Source organism: Protopterus annectens, chromosome 15.part0 (genome assembly GCF_019279795.1).
Source record: "Protopterus annectens isolate FY-2018-M chromosome 15.part0, PAN1.0, whole genome shotgun sequence".
NCBI classification, from domain to species: domain Eukaryota; kingdom Metazoa; phylum Chordata; order Ceratodontiformes; family Protopteridae; genus Protopterus; species Protopterus annectens.
Genome location: NC_056749.1, coordinates 604,216,288 through 604,239,208, shown reverse-complemented (window position 1 = coordinate 604,239,208; position 22,921 = coordinate 604,216,288). Strand labels below are relative to the sequence as shown.

General features: G+C 39.8%; 1 protein-coding gene across 1 annotated transcript in view; it reads right to left on the bottom strand.

The window, feature by feature from the left end:
- LOC122789860 (phosphatidylinositol 3,4,5-trisphosphate 5-phosphatase 2A-like) overlaps positions 1-22,921 on the bottom strand; it is a 1,099,782-nt gene that overhangs the window by 880,622 nt on the left and 196,239 nt on the right. The window contains exon 2 of the mRNA XM_044057294.1: positions 6,190-6,250. Coding sequence (XP_043913229.1) covers positions 6,190-6,250 — 61 coding nt within the window. The remainder of the gene's footprint in view (positions 1-6,189; positions 6,251-22,921) is intronic.

Here is a 22,921-nt window from a genome sequence, read left to right as displayed (position 1 = left end):
ACCAGCCATGTACAGCTGCAGCAGATGCATTTGCTACCAGTACACAGCCAGAGGGGAACGCTTTACCCTTAAATCCCCTAGGCACAATTTCACCTTCCAGCAAGCACTCAACAGCAATACTACAGACATAGTGTACCTAGCAGTCTGTGAGCAATGTGGAGCCTACTATATAGGCAAAACAGTAAGGAAACTAAGTGGCGACATCAAGGAACACTTCCAAGCCATTTAGAAACCAAGACACCAAAATCGCTCTAGCAAAACACAAGCTTACTAACCTACTTTGCACTAAATTCCACTTCATAATACTGGACGGTGATAGTATACCAACCCCCAGCTGGAACTCAGAGAACTTAAGTGGCAGGTGAAACTCCAGGCTGACATGCCCCCAGGTTTGAATGGGAACCTAGTGTGAAAAGTTTACTAAAATAGATCAGATAAGGTAGAGCTAGTCCCCCTCCCCCTTAATAGCCAGAGAAATGTTTAAATGCATGAACCTGTATGTTAAAAACTGTATTTCTTAAGAAGTTCAACCTTGTAACATTACTTAATGAATGACAGCACTCAAATACCTTATGATGTTATTATTTTCTTGAATAAAGCATTCAAAAGTGTGGGTCATAGTTCCATTTTTCCTCCATATCTAGAGGTTTTACTCTCATGGTTACATTGTACTCAAACCTTTCGGCAGTCAGCGCAACTAAAAATCAGATTATGGTGTGAAAGAAGGAGTGGGGTCAGTTAGGGAAGAACAACGAGGATGTTTTAAGAAAATGAAAAATAGTAAGAAATAGAGGTGTGTATATGTGTGCCTGTAAATATATACATTTTGTAAATATGTAAATAAAGTTTTTACATTGGGTTAAATAAAAGACCTCTACTCTTTTAAATAGGTGCCAAGGGATCTTTTACATCCATTTGAGCTATAACCAGCTGAAGTGGTTTAATGTCTCATTCAAAGGATGACACACTCAGGAGTACAGCACCCCCTTTATGATGCACTGCAGTGACAGCAATCTATCCACCTGGTGTGGGAATAGAACCCACAGCTTCAGCACCAAAGACAGGTGTGCTACGTGTTGCACCATTGTTGTTAGTTACAGAAATCTAGAGTCATAAGTAGCTCTGTAATAAGACACTGGCAGTCGTACTGCATTTCAGTTATTCCTGATGAATGGTTTTGAATGTCACATGCCAGCTATGACTGCTGTAGACCAGGAGGGGTTCATATGGTGCATTGTTAAGGGTGAGGCAAGGCATTTGATAGGAAACCTCTAAGTGAAGCACAGTTAAATGTATTGAATACTGCTAACTGATTCAAGCCATTCATGATCCTTTTTCTTTTGTTCATACCTTGGCAGTTTTGATATGAATGTCATTGTCAAATCTTTTCTTCCTATTTATGATATGTAAGGCTTCTTTACTTTACAGGGCATAAGCCTGGTTAGTATAACATTGTCAAACAAAAGTCTGAGGAACAGCATGACTTGAGCAACTGACACCCTGCTTTCAGAGATCAAGTAAGTTTTATTTCTGTGTAGCTCTCAGGGTAACTGACCTTTAATATCACCGTCATGATGTGAAGATAACATGAAATGTAGATTACCTCAAAATGTACTAGCTCTAAACTCAAGAGCTTGGACATTTCAGCATGAATCCCATTACCATAAAAACTCTACACATATGTACTGAAAATGATTCATGAAACTGTGTAAACATTAAATATAATAATTTTTACAGATGGCAAGCCCTCTTGCCCTAGGGTTACCACCTGTAACAGTTTACCACACAAATTAGTCCCTATTTAGACAGTTTTGCCCTGTGAAAAATCATGGAAAATGGCAAATACCTTGGGATTTTAGGACAAGAAATAGTTTTTAGCCTACCTCTAAGAACTGCATGAAATTATTATTCTGTATATGAAAGACCATAACATCATATGAAACAATACGAACAGTTAAAATTCTACAAGGCATTGTCTGAAAGAGGAGACTATGTCAGAGTGCTTAACTTGCAAGGTAGTTTGTAATACAGGTGGGTGAGGCCCTGCATGATGAATCTGACTTCCCATCACATTTTATCTTCTGGTAGATATTTATGTCCCTGGTTCTTGTATTTGTGGCACTATTAGACTTGTAGAAGCACAAGAGATCCAGGACAACGGGGTCTCTAATGGCATGTTAGCAAGGTATAGAAATTCCCTCAAGAGTGCACAAGATACTGAATAAAGGTACAGTGCTTCTAGCCTCTTTCAGTACCCCATGGTCTTTATGTGTGTGCTCTTCTTATTTATATAGTTAGTTAGGAACCACTGAGATTTTTCTATTTTCTTGATATGTCTAGTAAAGCACATCCTAGAGGGGGCATTATATGTAATAATTAGCCTAATAAATGCTGAATAAAAGGGAACTGCTGTTGTCACATGATGAGCAAACGAGAGGGAATTATCAACTCATATCTCAAGGTTTCTAACTACATTTTCATTTTCTAGTGGGGTGTTTATACTGTATGCTGATGGGAGGGATATCTACCAAATGTGACAGCACTGTGGTTTTTATGTTCATTTTGTGCCCATTCTTTACTACACCAGCTATTTATGAGTGTAAGTTCTTGCAGAAGGGTTTGAGTATCAGAGCAGGATTTCACCATAACTTACAGTCTGCAGTCATCTACAGCCTTGGTAAGGTAGAGGTCTTTGAGATCAGAAAAGTAAATGCCAAAAAGGAGGGGTCCCAGTACTGAGCCATAGGGTACACCACTGGTTACTTCCATATTTTCTGATGATATACATGCTAATCGAACTGTGTGGGTTCCATCTTTTAGCCAGTTTGCTATTCATCTTACCACAATGAAATACATTTTTAAAGCATTTAGCTTTGTTACAATGTTTGTATGAGGCATAGTAATAAATGCTCTGACCAGGTCAAGATACATAGTATGAATAGCATGACCATTTTAGGGAATATATGCAACCTTGTTGAAGAAGTTAACCAGATTCATTAGGCAGGACAAAGCCAAAATGCTGAGTGTCAAATCTAATAAGGTCTTTGTCATTATAGCTTATAAGATCAGTTATAATATGTTCCATGGCTTTAAAGATGAAGTTCATCAGGCTGATGAGTCTATAATTCCTAAGTTCGGTAGTAGGGACATCCCTTAAGAAGGGGCATCACCACTGTAGTGCACCAAACTTCAAGGGTAAAACTTTAGTTAATCTTAGGTTAAACAGTTTGACAAGTGGTCATTCTGTGAGGGCACGCTTAGTACTACTTATTAACAACCACGTATAGTCTCTCAGACCAGGCAGTCTACCTTGCACCCCACATTCCACTAACATATATTCTCACTCCAATGCCACGCCAGTTCAGAGGAACAATAATCATTATTAAACCACACGAATAATGGTCCCTCTTTTTATTCTACCCAGGGACCTTGGAGAAAAATTCATGACATCAAGTTAATACATCACTATAACATGTAGCGGGCAAACAATACAGAGTTAAAAAAAACAGCTTACATACATCAATACAAGACTGACAACACGGTTGAGTAATTCATGGCAAACCAAAAAAAAAAAAGCATACCTCATTCATCCATGTGGTGTACAAGGATAAAGCCCTTACTGCACCCCCCAAATGACCTATAGTCCACTAGCAGCATGGTTGTTAAACCAATCCATCTGGGTAGAAGATGCTAGTGAATGACAGATGATGACTTACCCATCCTGGTGGGATGGAGGCTGCCTAGGCTCATTGCAACAGCAATATTAAGAGCCTGGAGAGCTCCACGCTGACAGTGCTAAACCACTTGCTTAGGAGGCTGCACATATGTGGAAGCACTCATTCACTTCTAGTAGGTAGTGAGTGCATTAAAAGCCTAGAGAGCTCCGCACTGATAGTGGTATATCACTTGGTTAGGAGGTTACACATACATGGAATCACTTCTTTGCCTCCAGTAGGCAGTGACTGCATTAAGAGTCTAAAAGGCTCCACACTGACAGTAGTATATCATTTGGTTATGAGGCTAAAAAAAAAAAAAAAACACTCATTCACATCCAGTAAACAGTGACTGTGGAGAGCACAAGGCTGCAACAAGATGGGAGGGGTCATCACACATTCCTTGGCATCAATAAACTGCTGTAGTGCTCTCTCCACTAGCCCTGGGCATGGGTTTGATTACGCCATGGGGAGGGTAACATGAGTCAAGTAGACTCACTGAACAAGGAAAGGAGCTGGTGGCAGCCAATGGTCAGCTACAGGGAGGGTGACAAAATGAAATAAAAAAATCACATTGCTGTATTTGTTAGATGGTACTATTTCAGTTATACCTTTCTCAGCCTCTATGATTGTGACTAGCCCATTTCTCTCTGGTTCTACTCTGAAATATTAGGCAAGCTCCAATTAAATTCTCAAATGACTTAAGATTCAAACAAACAACATATGAATAAAAAACATATTCTGTAGTTTGTCAAGATTCCTGACTCATGTCCCTCCCACCCTGCCTTAATTCTATTTACTAGCTTCAGACTTCCACAACTGCAGAGAAAAGTGAAAAGTCAAAAAATCCCGGATTTATTGCTGGAACTGAAATAGAAAAAACACCAGCAATAATGCTCTGTGTGAAACAACAATCAGAGAGATGCATCTTCTGCAAGCATGATTGACGTGTTGCAGCCTCGACTTCTTTATCCTTGATAAAAACTAGGGAAATCTTTCCAGCCTGGTAGTAATGTTTTGTTATACCACATCCTAACAACATTCCATTAGTTCTACTACCATTGGAACAAATGTGTAAGGAAGATTCCCAACTGGTAGTCAAAAAAACAATTGTAATAAATACTGTAAGCCACAATTTTTGTGCATAATTTGAATATACTTCAGTAAGATGGCAGTATTCAGGAAATTAGCTTTGTTGGAATGCAACCCACATCAATAAATAAGACTATATAATGCAGATGCCTTATAATTGTAGAAAATGACAATCATGACATTTGGAATACATAATGTATATAATGGCATATTCAGGGCATTTAGACCACAGGGTGTATATTATTGGGGTTCCATTCAGAATGATGAATACTCTGAACAGCTACACTGAAAAGGTTCACCCTAAAAGGTCAATCCTCAAGACAATGAAAATGAAAAACAAATTAACAAAAAAAAACATGCTTTATGCTGCAGGGCATATCCCTTTTATCCCTCACACCCCCTGATAATTACATATACCAACCCTGAGATCGTACCGTAGTGGGGAAAGGGAAAAAAAAACATTCCCCACTCTACCACAATCTTGGGCAACTACAAGACAGTTGCTTGACATATTAGAGTTTCTACCACTTTAGGTCGATCTTTTCAGAGTGTCTATTGAGTGTTAACATTCTAAACAGAACTCATGTAATTGTAGATGTATGTTTTGTATAAGCTATACATTTTTAGTACATTTTAAATCAACCTGTAAAGGATAACTTGTATTTACCTACCTTCTTAAAATCTCTTCCAAGCTAAGACTGAAATTGATTATTTGTGATCAGTGCTGTATTCTGGTTAACAAATTAAAATAATAAAAACATAAAATGAAACCAGAAATTCTCCGGTAGATAATATGCACAGGCATATATTACAGCATAAACATGCAACACAACGCAACTGCTAAGACATTTAAAATAGTGCAATGTCAAGACTTTTGGCATACAGATCCCTGAAGAGGTTTGGGTGAGTAAATATGAAATGAAAACTGCTTTGCTGCTCACTTAGAATTAATCTGAAATTAATATCACTATTTTACAGCATAACTATACAGTCCTCTTTTCTCAAATACTTCAGAATAACTAAGAAACCCTGTAGACTTCAACCCAGAACAATAGTGTTAAAATTCATTCTCAACTTTCTGTTGAAAACATGAATTCAGACACTGTTACTTTAATATGAAACTGCTCTTCAAATCTCAGCAAGCAAATAATGAAAGAAACATTGTTGGTTTGCAGTCATGATCTCTTCACTGAGATGTAATGCCCTTTATAACTATGTGATTCTAATTTGTTTACATTTATTATCGTTCTTTTCTTCAGTACATTCTTATGTTTTTTTGGATTTCTTTGCCTGTTCCAGTGTTATGCTCTGGGTCATTCACTTGCTCCAATGGGACTTTTAGTCCCCACATCTGTAATGCCACTCCAAGGGCCCTGTAACTCACCTGTACTGCAAGAAGTCCTTCATCTGGTAAGATCCGATATGTGTGAACCTGGCGCTGGAACCTAGAACAAAACATGGATTATTTTAGTTCTCAAGTAATCACGCTTCAGTGACTGAAAATACAGAAAATCTGTTATTGCCATCAAAGTTTATTATATTCATTCCAAAGCTATTAATTAACAGCTTAAACCCTTCTACTTCAATATTTCATCTGTAACTTTGAGCAGATCATGTATCTATGGCAGAGGTCAGCAACCCAACAGTGACATCCCTGAGGAATAACAGGACCCCCCCTAAAAGATAAAGTTCAGTTTAGCTGTGTTATTGTACTCTTAGCTATACTTGGTCACCTACTTAGCTATACCTGGTCACCTAGCTTCAACCATTCTACCTGACTAATTTGGAATCTTACAGACACAGCTTCTCTGTTTCACAGATGCAAGGTAATCATTAAAACAACCAAATGCATTAGCAAGCACATTTGTTATTGAAATTATAAGCACTATCTGGTTATTGAGACTTTTGAAACGTGCTTTCTTGCTTATTTATAAAACTACTCATCACTCTTGTTTTGCTGCTTTTTGCTCACAAACATACACATACAAACACAAACACAGACACACACACACACACACACACACACACACACACACACACACACACACACACACACTCCTCATACGCAGATTGTTCTTTGAATTCTTGCCTTTTTAAATGTTCAGCATTTAAATAAACACCTTTTTTCTCTGTCTATATATATATGCTATTGATTAACTGACGTCATTTTGCCCACTTGCAGGTTGTGCATGTTTCTATCATTTGGGGTTGGTAATATAATAAAGGTAGTCAAGAGGCTGTTTTCTGAGTATAAAATGTTCTTAGTGCAAGTTGGTAAAATGCCATCCCTGATTCCAGTGATGATCATGCATTTTTGTGTTGATGTGCGCGCAGCAACCTGTTTTTCAATATGACTCATCTCAGGGAATGAATACCAATCAATTTATTACTACTTTTTAAAAACTCATACAAAAGTAAATGTCATTGGAGATTTACTCCCCAGTGGAAAACTGGTCTCAGTCTATTGTGATCTCAATAAATCTGGTAAACACATTACTGTCCTGCTTACAGACTGCTTTACCAAATCTGACCTTCTTCTTAAATCAGTGGACAACTTTCATAAAAGGCTCAGGAACTGTAGCACATCAGCCTTACTAGTACACACTGACATTTGTCTTCTTACATGAATAGTCTTTGTCATTGTAGTAAACCCTCAGTTTGATTGTTTGCTGTAGACATTCATGATCTTATATCCATCAGACTTGACAAATCTTATATTTCCCACTTCCTTAGACCTAAAGACCATAGTAAGTGTCAAGAAGAAAACTGAATGCAGGGCACATTTCAGTATTTGAGTGTGTGCAGGCATAATAAAGGCAGATAGTGTATTGGAAGTTGTGACTATGTTAAGATAAATAGTTATAAATATAAGACAGATATCTGTTTTAAAGAACACAGAAGGAAGGAGTTAAAAGTAAAATGCTCACTGTGGGTGACAAAGGAGCTGCCAAGCTCTACACAGACAAAAAAATGTATTCATAATCTGTTGGTTAGTGCCATTTACTGGGGAATGCAGGTTATGCAGTGGAACTGTGGCTGATGACGTCCATCAGAAATGCACACACATCCACTGAAGAGCATCATAATGAGGCACATGTTCAAACAAGAAATATCATACAGCATGTGTTTCAGCTGCTGAAGTCATGGTTTCAGTGTCTAGATACATCTGTGGGAACCCTGCAGTAGGTTCCATGGACATGTACTGAATTATACTCAGTAAATGCCATGCTACACAACATCATCCTGAGAAAACAGCTTCAACAGGATCAGCAAGGGGAAGGAGCACACTTCCCACCACCAATGCCAAGGTCACCACAACCACACACAGATGAGGCATCAGAGGGAGATCCACCAGCTGCTGTGGATGAAAGCAGACATAGGTGTGCTCAATATGCCCTCGCAATGGCTAAGAGACAATGCATAGCATACTCACTCACCACCTAAGGGCCTAAAACCTTCCTCCTACACACATACATATACTAACATTGACGCCAGGCAACTCTCACAACCTTTACCTCCTCATGTATTGGCTGTGTACTGCTTGCATCAGACAGAGTCAGCCCTGAAATAAAACTGTGGCAACTGTTTCATTTACAAGGTAAGTATTGAACCTGAAGTGTATTGTGTAATAATATGAATGGGTGGCATATCCTTGTATTTCATTACTTGGTACTGTAAGCAAGTAAAAGATGGAAGTTTTGTATAGAAATGACCTTAACATGTGACAGTAGAGACTTATTTGACATATCTGTGTACATTATTAAGAAGTAGGCCTCAAGCATCAAAGATTCATACAGTCATACTTCTCAAATGTACTGATGATCACTGCATGCCCTCAGTTTAGCACAATGCGTTTGTATTGGAAAATCATTAAAGAGAGAAGTTAGAAGGGAATAATACACATTGCAGTTTCAGACTTCACAACCCTCACAAGATCATCTACAATAAAGTTGGGAAATTTTGATGCTATTAGCTGTCAAACTTTCTAAGGCCAGTATATGTCAAAGGTAAAATTACCAGTTCAACACCACAAATGCATATATAGATGCACTAAGTCAGCTATGCACCCTGAGCATCATACATAACGTTTATTTATCACTGAATACAAAAGATAGAAAACAGGGATATGGCACAGTTACCATCACTTGCAAAAGGTGTTGTGTAGGGGGCAGGCAGCCTAGGCTGACACAAAAGGTTGGTGAGTGTGTGTGGATAAGAAAGAGAAGCAGGAAGCCATCTGGATAAACCAACAAATGGCCAGTGAGACAAAATGAGTTTTAAGCTGCACAACTGAGCCATGAAACTGTTGTGCATGTGTCTTTAGGGGTCCTGCAGGTGAAATTGATGTGTGAATATCTGCATGAACACAGCTAGGTTCTGTGCTAGCTCTGTATCTTGGTAAGTCAGACAGGTGTGAGCCATGCATGGTAGAGGTGGCAGTTCATTGTTGTCTTCCTTGACCACAAGAACTGGCTCTTTCAGGAGTTGCACTGCCATGACCACGGTCATTGTCAGATGCACTGCTGCTACCTGAACATGACTGATGTCTGCTGGATGAGCTCCCTTCATGGGGACACCCAGAACTATGAACTCATGGCCTGCCACATCTGGGTGTGGACAACTCACCTACTGATGGAGCAGTGGAAGCACTACCATTATGGGAGCATGATCAGGTATAGCCAAGTTGGCTAGCAGCAGATGATGTGGCTGACCTACGCCCATGAGGATGCCGTTCTTCTCCCAGCAGACATTCCATCACAGACCCTGCTCATTCCATGACAGACACCCCTCAGTCCTTCACAGACACCACTTGTTCCAAAGTGTCATTCATCAGATCCATTGAATTGACAACACTGTGGAGGCAATCACGCATGTCATCCTGTACCACAGCTACAGCCCTGAGCATTTGTCTGGAGCACCTATGGGAATGTACCTGTGCTTCCATGATGGTCCTAAACATACACTGAGTGGTACAGGATGAGACACCTGGATCAGGTGGAGGAGGGACAGCAGGCCTCCACTAAGCACTCATAACAACCCTTGTATGTGGCATCTTGCCCACACTTTCGCTACAATCAGAGTAAACAGGCACTGAATCTGCAGTAAACACACTTCCCTGATCAAGGGTCTCACCCTCTATCTGTCCAATATCTGAGGGCTCACTAGAATGTGTAAGTGTAGGCCTACTAGCTGTGTCTGATGGAATTGCAGGGGATAGCTGTATGTCAACCTCAGTGTCAGATTCAAACTCTGCACCCCCCAACTGTGCCTTTGTTTGGCTGCCATAATCATCAGAGTCTGCTGATACACTGACATCAGGTGGTAGAGGCCCCACACTTCCAGTGTCAGGATCACCTGTGATAAAAATCAACAAACACAGGAAAAAATTAATACCTACACTACTATAGTCCAATATATGCTAACACGTAAACATAGTGCAGACACTCTCTCAGTGTTAATTTTTAATGGATTGCAACTGTAAATGATTTCTACTTGGGATAAGGAAAACACAACAGCACTGCAGGCTGACTTATATCCAGTGGGTGTGTCAGTTTAGACTTACAAAATGTTAGATGTAAGATTAGAAATTTAAGTAAGCAGCACACAGTTCACAGGTTGTGTTCATTGACATCAGCCTACCCTTTATTTATTGGCAACTGCATATGATATTATTTGCAGTTAATATCTTCACACATTTTAAGGCCAGTGATATAGAATGGCTTACAGACTGCATGTCTCAGATTACTGGTCAGATAACAGAAGAATGACCAACAAACACAGAGAGGTAAGACAGAGCTGTTTATTTGCAAGCAATAATCATAACAGGTTGTGTGATCATTAAGTCCACTACATCCAAAATAATAAATGTACAAATAACAGTTTTATGGTTTTATATTACTGTAGATGATGTTGCAGTCAGTTGTGTGCAGAATTAATTCAGTTCCTTGCTGCAAAGCTGTTTGTATGGCAAAGAGGGATAAGGCACCCATCCTGTGTTCTGAAGGTTCATTGGCGTGAGAGTTCAAATCCACATCTATGTAGACATATCTCATGTGAACCATCACTTTCTAGTGTGTATGTCATAGATTGATTTTCCTCATTTCAGCTACTTGTCCCTTTTATTTTCCCTTTTCTGTCTTGTTTTTTTATTTTATTTATTTTTTTTTTTTGGGAGGGGCAGTGTTTGTGCAATGTGCTGCATAGAGCAATCATGGAAATGTAGGAAATGAATGGCAGGTTTGGCTGTGCTTATCTTGTTTGTGAGAAGTGTGGCAGTGCAGAAACCAAACTAGACCACCCATAAAGTAGACAGGGCCCAGACAGCCAACAATGGAAACTGGATACATTCAATTAGTTCTGTTGGGCCCCGTACAAACCCACTAAGCAGTGTTGTATGGCAGTAAACACAGAGACCTTAAGAATGATTAGTAAATTAGGGAATGTCACATAACTAGTCCTGTGGCCACAAGTGTAAGTGTAGGGCTGGAGTACAGATGGTCCTGGATTCTAGTTCAGGGTGTGAAACCTTTGTTTTTACTGTTGTGACACTGCAGTTTATAGCAATGAATTGACACATACACAAGTGTTATTTCAACTTTCTTGTGGTCACAGCTGTAAGTGTAGGACTACCATACACATGGTCCAGGGTTCTAATACAGGACATTCCATACATATTTAATGTTGTTCCGCTTCCCATTATAGTCGCTCTCACTTACAACACTTTAGATAGTGGAGCTGATATGAATTATATGTCTGAGGGATGAAACACCATTATTGTGTTTCCAGATGTATGAAGGAGGGTATATTGTGTACTATATTTCTGTAAATATAATTATGTTATCTTGATGTGCATGGGCTTCACATTTGCCTAAGACACATGCACAACTCGATCTATATCCAATAACCTTGTCAGATCACCCAAATACACATGTAACAGCTCAAACTGTCACTTGTATTTATGTATGATGCCTGACTAGCTTCTGTAGCAAAGATAGAAAGTCAACACTGTGGAAGAAAATGCCTAGGCTTGAATCCCACAGTGTGAAAATCAATTTTCTCAATGTGTAAAGGTAAAATCAAATGTGTCAGGTCATTATACTTATGCCCCCAGTGCATGTCTGTAAACCTAACTCACCTAACAGTTACCTTCCAATTTCCAATATATATTTCCATCATACATCAGTAGGCCCCTTCACACTAAGGCCACTATGTCAGATGAACGTTCCAGTTTCAATTAAGTAATTCCTCCCTGCTTGGCACCGCTGCTGTATTCTTACCATCATACACACATTGTTCGGGTATGTGCATCCCCAGTAAATGTGATAACTGAAATTGGTGGGAAAGCATCAGTCTCCATTGCTCTAGGTCTTCTGGTAGACATGGCTGGCATTAGTGGGGAAGGTGCCAGGTTTAGGGCACAAAGTTGGGGTGTCCAGGAGTCCATTTTTTTATTTGACTCCTAATAAAGCAGCACAGCCAAAGACTTTGGCAGGAGGGCTATTCTGGCTCCCAGTACAAGTCTGAGGTGTGAAATAGTTTGGCCCACGTAGTATCCAGTGTCACTGGTATCCTGTACACCGGAGAGCAATGTAGGCATCATTTTAATGATCTACAGAGGAGAAAACCTGATACTCTCAACAGTTGGTTGGAGGAATTTAGGACTGTGGACATCCCACAGCTGTGTAAATATCAACTAAAGAGAGTACTTGTAAAACTTAGTAAGCTTAATATAAGCAAGGCTGGTATGCATAATGCTCTTCTGTTCTTTTCTGCTTTTTCCCTAGCTGTCAGGGATAAGGATTTTAATGTCCTGGCACATGAAGCTAGATTGGAGAAACAGAGAAGCAAGTGGTATGTATCACTCTCTAAATCAACTACTGGCCCCTATAAAGGCTGTCCCTCCTCAGAAAATACACAGTCCAAATAACCAGTCACTACAATACTTCCAAAACACACTCTGTACAAATGATGCAGGCAGTTCCCTGAGTGCATTTTGGAAGTATTGCAGTGACTGGTTATTTGAACTGTGTACTTTCTGAAGAGGGACAGCCTTTATAGGGGCAGGAGTTGATTTAGAGAGTGGTTTGTTATGTTCTGCATTTTTGGTTACAAGTGGTATGTATGCAGCAGAAGAGAAGTCTTATTGTAGCACTAAATGTTAAAGATAGCTTTTTTGGTATTTTATAGACTTGTATCAAATTGACCGTGCATATCCAAACTGTAAAAGCAAGTATGCATGCCTTAGTCTGTAGCACAAAAAGAGTCTAATATTAGACTTTAGTCAGAGGTTGTGAGTTCAAATGCCACAATTCTCAACTATACAATACTATTATTTCTTCAATAATATTTACCTTAAATTAGAAACTATACCACTGGCAAAAATCCCCTGCTGTAAACTGTAATCTGTATAACTGGAACATGCATATGTGCAACATATGCACATTTCAAGGATTACTTGCAGCAATCTGTAGAACAGTGTGTATCTGTTAGGAGGTATACTTAAATGTAAAACTTAAGATAAAAGAGTTATATCATTATAGTAACGTACTGTGCGTCACATATGATAGTACTAACCTTATCTCTTTTTTCTCACGCCAGTCCTTATCTCTCCTTTTTATTTTATTTTATTTTATTTTTAAAAATATTTTTTAAATTTTATTTCTATTTTTTTTTTTATTTTATTTCTTTATTTTTATAATGGCTCTTCAAAATGTATCCATGTCATCCATGTGCACCACATCACTAAATGCTTCACAACATAACAAGGTAGGCCATCCCCATTATATCAGCCTGACCTCTCTCCACTGACTCCAGCACCATTGCCCAGCACATCTGGGAGCCAACTTGGCAGCACTGCCTCTGCTACCCCTGCACTGTCTGCACCCTCAGGGAGTCCTGCCCTGGAGGCTGGTCCAGTTGTTCCCTCCAGGTGCAGTGGCAGAGGTCATGATTTCATCAACTAAAGTGAGTTGCCAGGGATGAGTAGGGTCGTGCACCTCACCAATGGTACACACCTATGCCGGATGGAGAGGCTGCTGTCCCTCATGTTCCATAGGAAGAGGAGATGTCAAGCACTCCAGCCACCAGGGGAGAAAGGTAATAGTAATGACAGTCCAGTGGGTGAGGACTCGATTCTCCCTGTCTCTAAGGTTGATGTTCATGAGCCTGGGTTGTCCCCTCCTTCACCCCAATCATGGAGTCCCCCAACCTTTTATGTCCATCACCATCCCGGTCCCTTGCCTTGTTTGTCTTGTCTGTCTGCAATTGCTTCCTCACCTAACAACTTACCTGACCCAGACATACCTACATCCCTTCCCCAACATTCCAGTCTCTCTGAAATAAAAAAATAAATGGGCACCTGTCCTGCAAAAAAATAATGATCCCATACATAGATCTCCATTTCACACACGTCTATTTGACACGCCTGATTTGGTCAAATTAGCTCTACAACATGACTGTGTTATTGTCATCCATCTTTGCAGATGTGACAGTCCAAATTCAGTTAATATTCCATTCATATTTTCGGTTTACACTGTTAAAGAAATGGATAGCTATGGTTCTTTCCTATCTCCCTCCTGCACACACCTCAATGGCTTTCCCTTTGTTCTTCCCCCTGATTGCTCCCCATTTCACCACTTTCCTATCTACCCCATTTTCACCACTTTAATCTGGTGAAAAAATAAAATCACACACAACACACATAAGTAGCAGAAAAAAGCAATGAATCCCTTCACTTTTTGGGTTCCATATTTGCGCGGATGTGCAACATGCGCACTATGCCAACACACAGTGACACAGGTACTATAAAGAATGCAAGTCATTGCATTATCAATGTTTATTTAAAAGTATTAAAAAGTATTTAAAAGTACTAGATACACCTGGATTTGAACACAGTATCATCTGGGCTCGAAAAGAATTGTGTCAATGCATTTACACCAGCTGCCACAGAGGCAGTTAAGCAGCAGGTGTGTTTTATGCACTCAATACTAATTGTCAGACTTTAGTAATGTGGCTCACATTTGTGCATTGCTTACCTACATGAAAACATGAATAGTATTGGAAATGTGCATCTCATATGGGCGAATACTTTGCCAACCATTACACAAGCTCGCTGCTCGCCACGCTATGGAAAAGTAAAAATTATTATGTATTATTGTTGTTTACTACCCATTTCCTATCTATGACATGAAATTACATGTGGAAACATAACAAACTGAAGCCCTATCTAACAATATGTCACATATTTACAATACAGCCATGTGTTGCCTATTTCCAAGCACTGCAACCCTGGTGTCTCAGTACTTTTTTCACACATATATCACCTGCACTACAGAAATTAATATTCAATATTGTGTGATATACAATGCTCATCAATCTTGTAAAATGAAGAACTAGAACTATTGACTCATAAGCCTAAAAAGCCTTTTCTGCAAAGCTAGGGAAGGAATCAGCATAGACCTTATCCACGGGGGCGTAAGTGACCTTCAGCATACTTGACTCTACCCATGTTGGTTCTGTCAAAGGTAGATTTTGCTTATTAAACTTAGTGGACTTCTTTGAAACTGACCCCAAAACCTGAATGCGGGATAACAGGACATACCCAACAACTAGAATGAAAGCAGCAAAGAAAAAGAATCCACAACCAGACACAATCCAAATACAGGTTTAATGAAAAAGTTTTTGGAACTCTAACACCTTGGCTCTCAGCATTCCAGGAGTAATAAGGACATACCACCTATGATGTGTTATTCAAGGCCTTTGATACTATCCCCCATTCATGTATCATAGAGAAAATCTCCCATCTGGGAATGAACCCATACATTACTAGATGGTTAGCCAACTGGCTCACCGACATAACACAAACTGTCAACGTTGGTAACTGCATCTCCACCACTAGACCACTTACCAGTGGAATAACACAAGGATCTGTGCTAGGCCCTCAACTGTTTGGAAACTATTTCTCTGAAGCCCAGGCAAAGGTAGATGGCCTGTAGTTTACCAAGTTTGGAGATGACTGTTAACTGGACAGTCATATAGAGTCCCCCAGTGATGGCAACATATTACAGAAGGGGCTGACACAGACAAATGATTGGTGCCAAACTCATTGGCTGAACCTTAAAGCAAACAATGCCTCATTGTCCCCTTTGGCAATGAAGTACCCTCTAAGCTCAAACACAGTGTGGTGAGACTTGGTAACACATACTGATAGCAATCTACACTTCAATCACTATGTATCCACAGGAGTGGGACACACATTCTACATTGTGCACCTCATAAATAAGCCCATCACATCCAAGACCAGGGAGGTCATAGTTATCCTGTACTCTGCCCTTAACAGACCACTAATTGAGTACAACACTCTCTTCTGGCTGTACCTCTCCAGACACCTGCAGCAACTGGAGAAAACACAGAGGTTTGTGACTGGGGAGAATCCAGGGCCTCCAAAACATGACATACATGGAAAGACTTAAAGACCTGTCACTGTATTCAGTATCATGCAAGCTGCTGAGAGGTAACCTATGCCTGACCTACAGAGCAGTCTGAGATCCTGCCCTACTGGAAAGTTAGACATCTGCAAATCAAATGGGACAAGAATAACTTGTTCCAATGATCTCAACCTACCTGTGGCATACATAGAACATGCTAGGGAGATAGATATACCTCCCAGTGATTGACACTCCTCTGTAATAGGCTCCCACTGCATGTGAAGCAGTGCTCCTCAATGACTCTATTCAAGTGCAACCTTGACAACTGGATGGGTGATTGTAAATTCACCCTGAGGTGACACCTATGTCCCTCATGGACAGGGCCAGTCAGTGCTGCTCACAAAATTGCTCTGCTAACAACAACCATGTAACTATGCTCAATAACAGTACTTGTGTTTTTACACAGCTAGGCTTGTAAACACACTAGCGCCATTAGGCTAGTAACCTCCTATGAACCTATGCAGGCCTCCCAACATCTTCCCTACAGCATGGCCTGCTGATGTCATCCACCATAAATTGACAGTCTTGTAAAAGTCAGCCATAGTGCTTCCATAAAAACTGAGTTCTGTAGTCTGTGTACTTAGATAAGTAGGGGCTCTATTCTCACTGCAGTCAGCTGGGTGTTTTGTATGTGTGTGTGTGTGTGTGTGTGTGTGTGTGTGTGTGTGTGTGTGTGTGTGTGTGTGTGTGTGTCTAGGCAGAAGAGCAGAATTGTGTATCCTACAGTTACTGCTCCAATGCCATGTTCTGACAGCATTTTGATACTTGCACATGCCTAGACATCCATTTCATGCAGGCCTCCCAGCATCTTCTCTCCAACATGGCCTGCTGATGTCATCCACTATAAGTTGACTTACAGTCTTGTAAAAGTCAGATTTGTACCATAGTGCTTGTGTAAAGTACTGAGTTCTGTAGGTAGATAGGTAGGGGTTCTAGTCTCACTGCAGTCAAGAGTGTGTGTGTGCGTGTGTGTGTGTGTGTGTGTGTGTGTGTGTGTGTGTGTGTGTGTGTGTGTGTGTGTGTGTGTGTGTGTTTATGCTTTTGCTTGACATTATAAGAAAGCATTTTACACCAGCATGTGGGACAATGTTATTAGCAGATTCTCCTCAACAGACACTGCTGATGTCATCAGCTATATCAGATTTGTGGATATGCAGTACTCCCACCAGGGCAGGGTCAGAGACTCACTAAATTCACCCAATATGCAAGAATCAGCAAACATGGAAAGCCAAAGGTCATATGCTCCAAACAGTGAAGGGCCAAGCAGAGATCCTTGGGGTTTGACAATAGTGACAGCTCTACTAGTACAGGTTGATTCACTGTCTTTTTACAGTATGTGTTCTGTCAGTGAGGAAACTGGATACCCATCTAGTGAAGTTATGGTTAATCCTCAGCTGGGAGGGTTTCTCAGTGTGGGGGATTGTGTCAAAACCCTAGGCCAGATTATGATAAGCAATATGCACTGTCTTACCTTCATCGAAGCCTTTCACATGGAATCAATGGGCTAGGATAACATCATAAATCGCCTATGGCATGGCTCAGCACATACACCTTCCTGATGTGGTTGAATACACAGACTTCAACACACCCTCTGCATGGGCTATGTTTCCACAGAAGGGTGTGCATCAACATGCATCCATCTGAGGTGCGAGACAGCACCTAATGCATGCATGTATAGCGACATCCAGATTCTCCTCAGCTGTGAGGTAGACCAACATGTCATCATGTACCTCTTTTAAATGAATACTACTATTATTCTGGCTGTGTGCAATGGACCTGTGTCAGTTGTTAATGCTACGTCATGTCTTTTACATTTCATAGATGTCCTCAAAGAGGACATCAAGGGCATGCATGATGACAACAGTATCATCTTGTGCAACTTGACCAGGTCAAGGCATTTAACACAAATCCACACTGGGGTATTCAACAAAATGACACAAATCCACACTGAGATATTCAATCAACACTGTTGTATGTGGCCATAAACAGCTATATCACCAAGTGAGTAGACCAGTGTATCACATACGTGGCATCTCACTATGCTGAAATGTGTGAAGTGACCTATATCTCAGGTCCATTGATCAGGTCAGTACATCACAGCTGTCTACTAGGCCCTTGCCTGTTGATTATTTAAGTGATGGACATCACAGATGACATACACATCCTGTGTCCAAAAAGCTGCCTGAAGGGCTACAGATTGTAGGACATCATTGACTCCAGCTGTGATATTAGTATAAAAGAAACAGTATCAACACATACCAAAGATTGCTGCCAGAGCCATGACAACAGATGCAATGACAAAAAAACATGGGAGGATTTGTTAAGTCAGGAAAACAAACACACAACCCAAGTATAATGTGGGCATCACACCCTATAATTAGACCAATAGGTATGTGACCTGTTGCCTGGGGCAGATGGTAAGTGGAACATCCACCAGCATGTGGTCACAGTGCTGACAACTCCTTTGTATGTAGCACAGGTACTGAGTATGTGAAAGACATCCACATCAGAGGCCAAAATACCTTCATAGTTTACAACCTTAATTGCACCAATAGCCGAGTACAATGCACCTTTCTTCATGTACCTCCCTACACATCTTCCAGTGAAGTATAACTGAAGTATACCACATTTGTCATAGTCAGCTGTCACACAGCTTACTGGCCATACCTAGGTATTCTTTTTGTGGCATATACATGACTGTCTGATGGTACGTAACACCAATCAAGTTGTAACACCAGATGCATGTGTGCTACCTGTTCTGCTGATGCACACACTACATGCATAGGTGTCTGTCAACATTAATGGCATGGATATCATTAGTGACAGTGTGGACTGTACCATATGTGTGTGTGTGTGTGTGTGTGTGTGTGTGTGTGTGTGTGTATATATATATATATATATATATATATATATATATATATATATATATACATATACATATGCCATGCACATCAGTCAACTAGCCTGTATTGCTCATAAAGTCACATTCAGGTATAGCAACAACTCCATCATATGTTACAGTGTCAGGGCAGTGTGTGTGGTTACCCACATAGAGTGTGGATGTATCATAATAATTGTTCAGGTGTGTGTGTGTGTGTGTGTGTGTGTGTGTGTGTGTGTGTGTGTGTGTGTGTGTGTGTGTGTGTGTGTGTGTGAGTGTGTGTGTGCAGAATCATTTCTTATCACTCTAAATTACATATGTTATATCAGAGGCATGGGATTACTGGTGGTATTATTCTGACAATGTCTATGATTGTGGTTGGTTGTTTAATGCTTCCCATGAGCCTTTACCTGTGCCTCACTTGCTGAAGACCTCTGCTGAGATTACACTCATATTCAGGCTAATCAGTTTGTACAGCTTTACAATATGCACCCTACCACAATTGTATATCAGATCCCTGATAGATGTCTCTGCATTATTCATGCAAGGATGCTTATCTCTCATAGATATCCTCCCCATTGTTATGTCACCTTGTATGACAGTCACATAAAACACATTTTCACTGTGCTGTCTTTATTGTACCATATAGATATGTGACTGTTGTTGCTGCTATAACCATCTTCCACTGACATGCCCTTATCTGCTGTACATTAGGTTGTATCACTTGTCTTCTTTTCTTGTGTTCATTCCTACAATTCATCTGTGTGTCTCTATTCAATACACACACTTCCCCTGAGTGCTTATTTTACAAGGCAGTCCATGTACTGTTACAAATTATTTACACAGCTTCAGTACAGAATGCCAGGAATGGGATTTCACAATACTCAGCACTGTAGATATACTGTCCTGTACTCTTGAGAGGTATGAATGCAACATATATGGCCTGAACACTGTCCAGATATTCACAGGATGTCCAGATGTGTTCCTTATCAAATTTGTGACTTTCTGCCATATTGTTGGGGTGATCTCAGGACTGATGTGGCTCATTACTACATACATTTGAGTTCATACCTCTCAACTGTCCAGATTTTTGTCTCATATTTTTGATCTTTTGCTCATAAAATTTTGGTTTTCTGGAAAATCATTGGCATGTCATTGTGGATTGAAGTCAGAAAATAATGATAGACATTTGAGTTTCAAACTTCATGCTCTTCAGAAAAATTAATGCTAATGTAAACCCTATCAATCTATCAACTTTCTAAGTTTGTAAGAGCAATATTAAAATTCTGTACCTGTTTTTTGGTCCTTTGTTGCCCCCCCCCCTCTTTAGTTATGGCTTTGTCCAGATGACTTGCTCTAAGAGGTTGAGAGGTATGTTTGCGTTTCATACTTCAAATCCTTCAGAATATGTACTTCTACCACATTTCTATAAGGCATCTATGTGAAATAGCACTCTATTTCTGGGTCATTGTCCTCACATTATGTGCAGGCGTGTTGAACTATGAGATCGAGACCTATCTGTGAAGCCCATGTGAACATCGTCACATTCTGTGCAAAACCGCGGACTGTAAGTAATCTGCTTAAAACAGGCTTGCTATTTGTATTTTCTTCACAGTTTCCTGCTACAAAACCTCACTAAGATGTAATGCGTGGCATGAATATGCATTGCGCAGGGGTGCTTGCTATGCACCCTTGTGGACACGTGCAAACTCCATGTAGGCTTCTTGCACAACCTACATAGAGTTTATTGAATCCCAGGGAGTGTTTTTGCAGCGGGGCAAGCCCCCTGTATATATCCATACCTTGTACCTCCTTTCTCTCCCCTCCCTCACTTCCTCATTCAGTGTCGATCTTTGATTCTCTTTCCAAATATGCCGTAACTCTGTTTTTTTCTGTCACTTCATACTGCAATTCCTTTTTGTATTACACTAGCCTTACATTTAGTTTGTCTATAAACTGGCTAAAATTTCTCTAAATATTAAATCATTGTCATTTAATTTGTATCCATTCTTAGTCAGTGTTTTTACTTTAGTATAATTATTTTATCTGTGGATGTTTTTCTATTTTTGAAGATGGTAAAATTATTGTTCTTAAAATATTTTTGTAATACTCTGAAGCTTTTATTCCCAGGTCTCCGCTAAAAATGGGCACATACCAAGTCAGAGTTTCCCAGTAATCAAATGTCAATAAATAAATAAAAGTTGAAAGTAGGTTGTATTGTAACAGGTTTGTAGTCCTTTTTTAATGGATATGCTTGTTTTTATCTGTACAGAATGATGGAGTAATTGCTAAAAATTTCTTGCAATTTTACTAACAAGAGCACATCATGACTGGCATGCAACCAAGCCCTAAGAATGATGAGACATAAGAGAAGCTTTGACAGCACCATTTGCTTTTAGATGCATAGAGACCTAAATGTTCACTATATAACAGGGAGGAGCAGATGGTAACTAAGGCTGGATGGACAGTGATAAACAGTGAGAACAGCAGAGGCTGTGTGACATTAACTACTCTGTTTACAAAGCAACAATGCATTAGCAGATTCTGTAAAATACTAAGGCCTGTTTCAACAACATGTGGGCAGCACCAGATATGAAATATAAATCCTCAGTACAAGGCAAATGATTACAGGGACCTTAAGAGGCCTAGCCATATCCACCTTTAAGTAGACACACTTAAAAGTTCCTGCCATCCTTAATAAATACTTACTAGAAAAGCATAAAAGGCATTGATGTTTTGCTGGTGCTTACAGAAATAATGACAAAATCCTGAGCATGTCCACTGAAGGAAGTTTGAGTCCCTATTGATATCAAGTCATACACTTAATAAGGTCAACAAAGAAAGCAATGCCATGTTGTCTTTCATTTACTACCAGCATAGTTTGCAAATTTGAATATCAGATAAACAGTATAGATGATACTGCCATGACAGAACATCCACTGAAACTCAGAAAGGCAAAAGCACTCAATTGTCCAATGATGTGAGAAGGGTATAGTGGCTCTGTGGTATATAGTTTCTGCCTTAGAGCTCTGTGATCATTCTGTTTAGTTCTAATATCTGATGAATTTCAGAAGTAAATTACCATTCACTCTCTGCTGCATGTGTCTTTTTCCTAGGTACTCCATTTTTTACTTACTTCCCAAAGCTATGTTGATTGATTGGTTACTCTACAAATGTCCATATGTAGTATATTTACCCTTGTCCTAGTAGCCAGTGTCATGACTGAACAGGGTTCATGATGGATCCATTTAATTCTTGATAAAAAACAAATACAAATAGACAATATTTTCCCATAGTTTAGAAAGCACAACCAAGATAGCAGTCAAGCAGAGATTTGTTCTACTTATGCTACAATGTGCAATGTTATAGATCAGAGTACAGCGCAATCAAAGGCTGCTTGAAACATAATGTAACAGTACAGCAGATCAAGGTGGAATTTACCAACAAACAAATCAGACTATGCCACTAATAGGGACCATTTTTGTCTGCAACAATAAAATAGAAAGTCATTGTTCCTGGGATAGGCTCAAGCCCCCTACATTTTCAAATTGGTCAAAGTAAGTATTGAAAAACTAATTAATTAATTAGCTAATGATACATTATATATTTTGTTAAATACTAACATCACATCCGATTAAAACACAGTTCTTTTCCTGGAGAGGCTAAATGAGAAGCACATGATTATCATACAAACCAGCAGACTCCATAAAACACTAAGGCCTGTTTCATATGAAATGTAAATCCAAAGT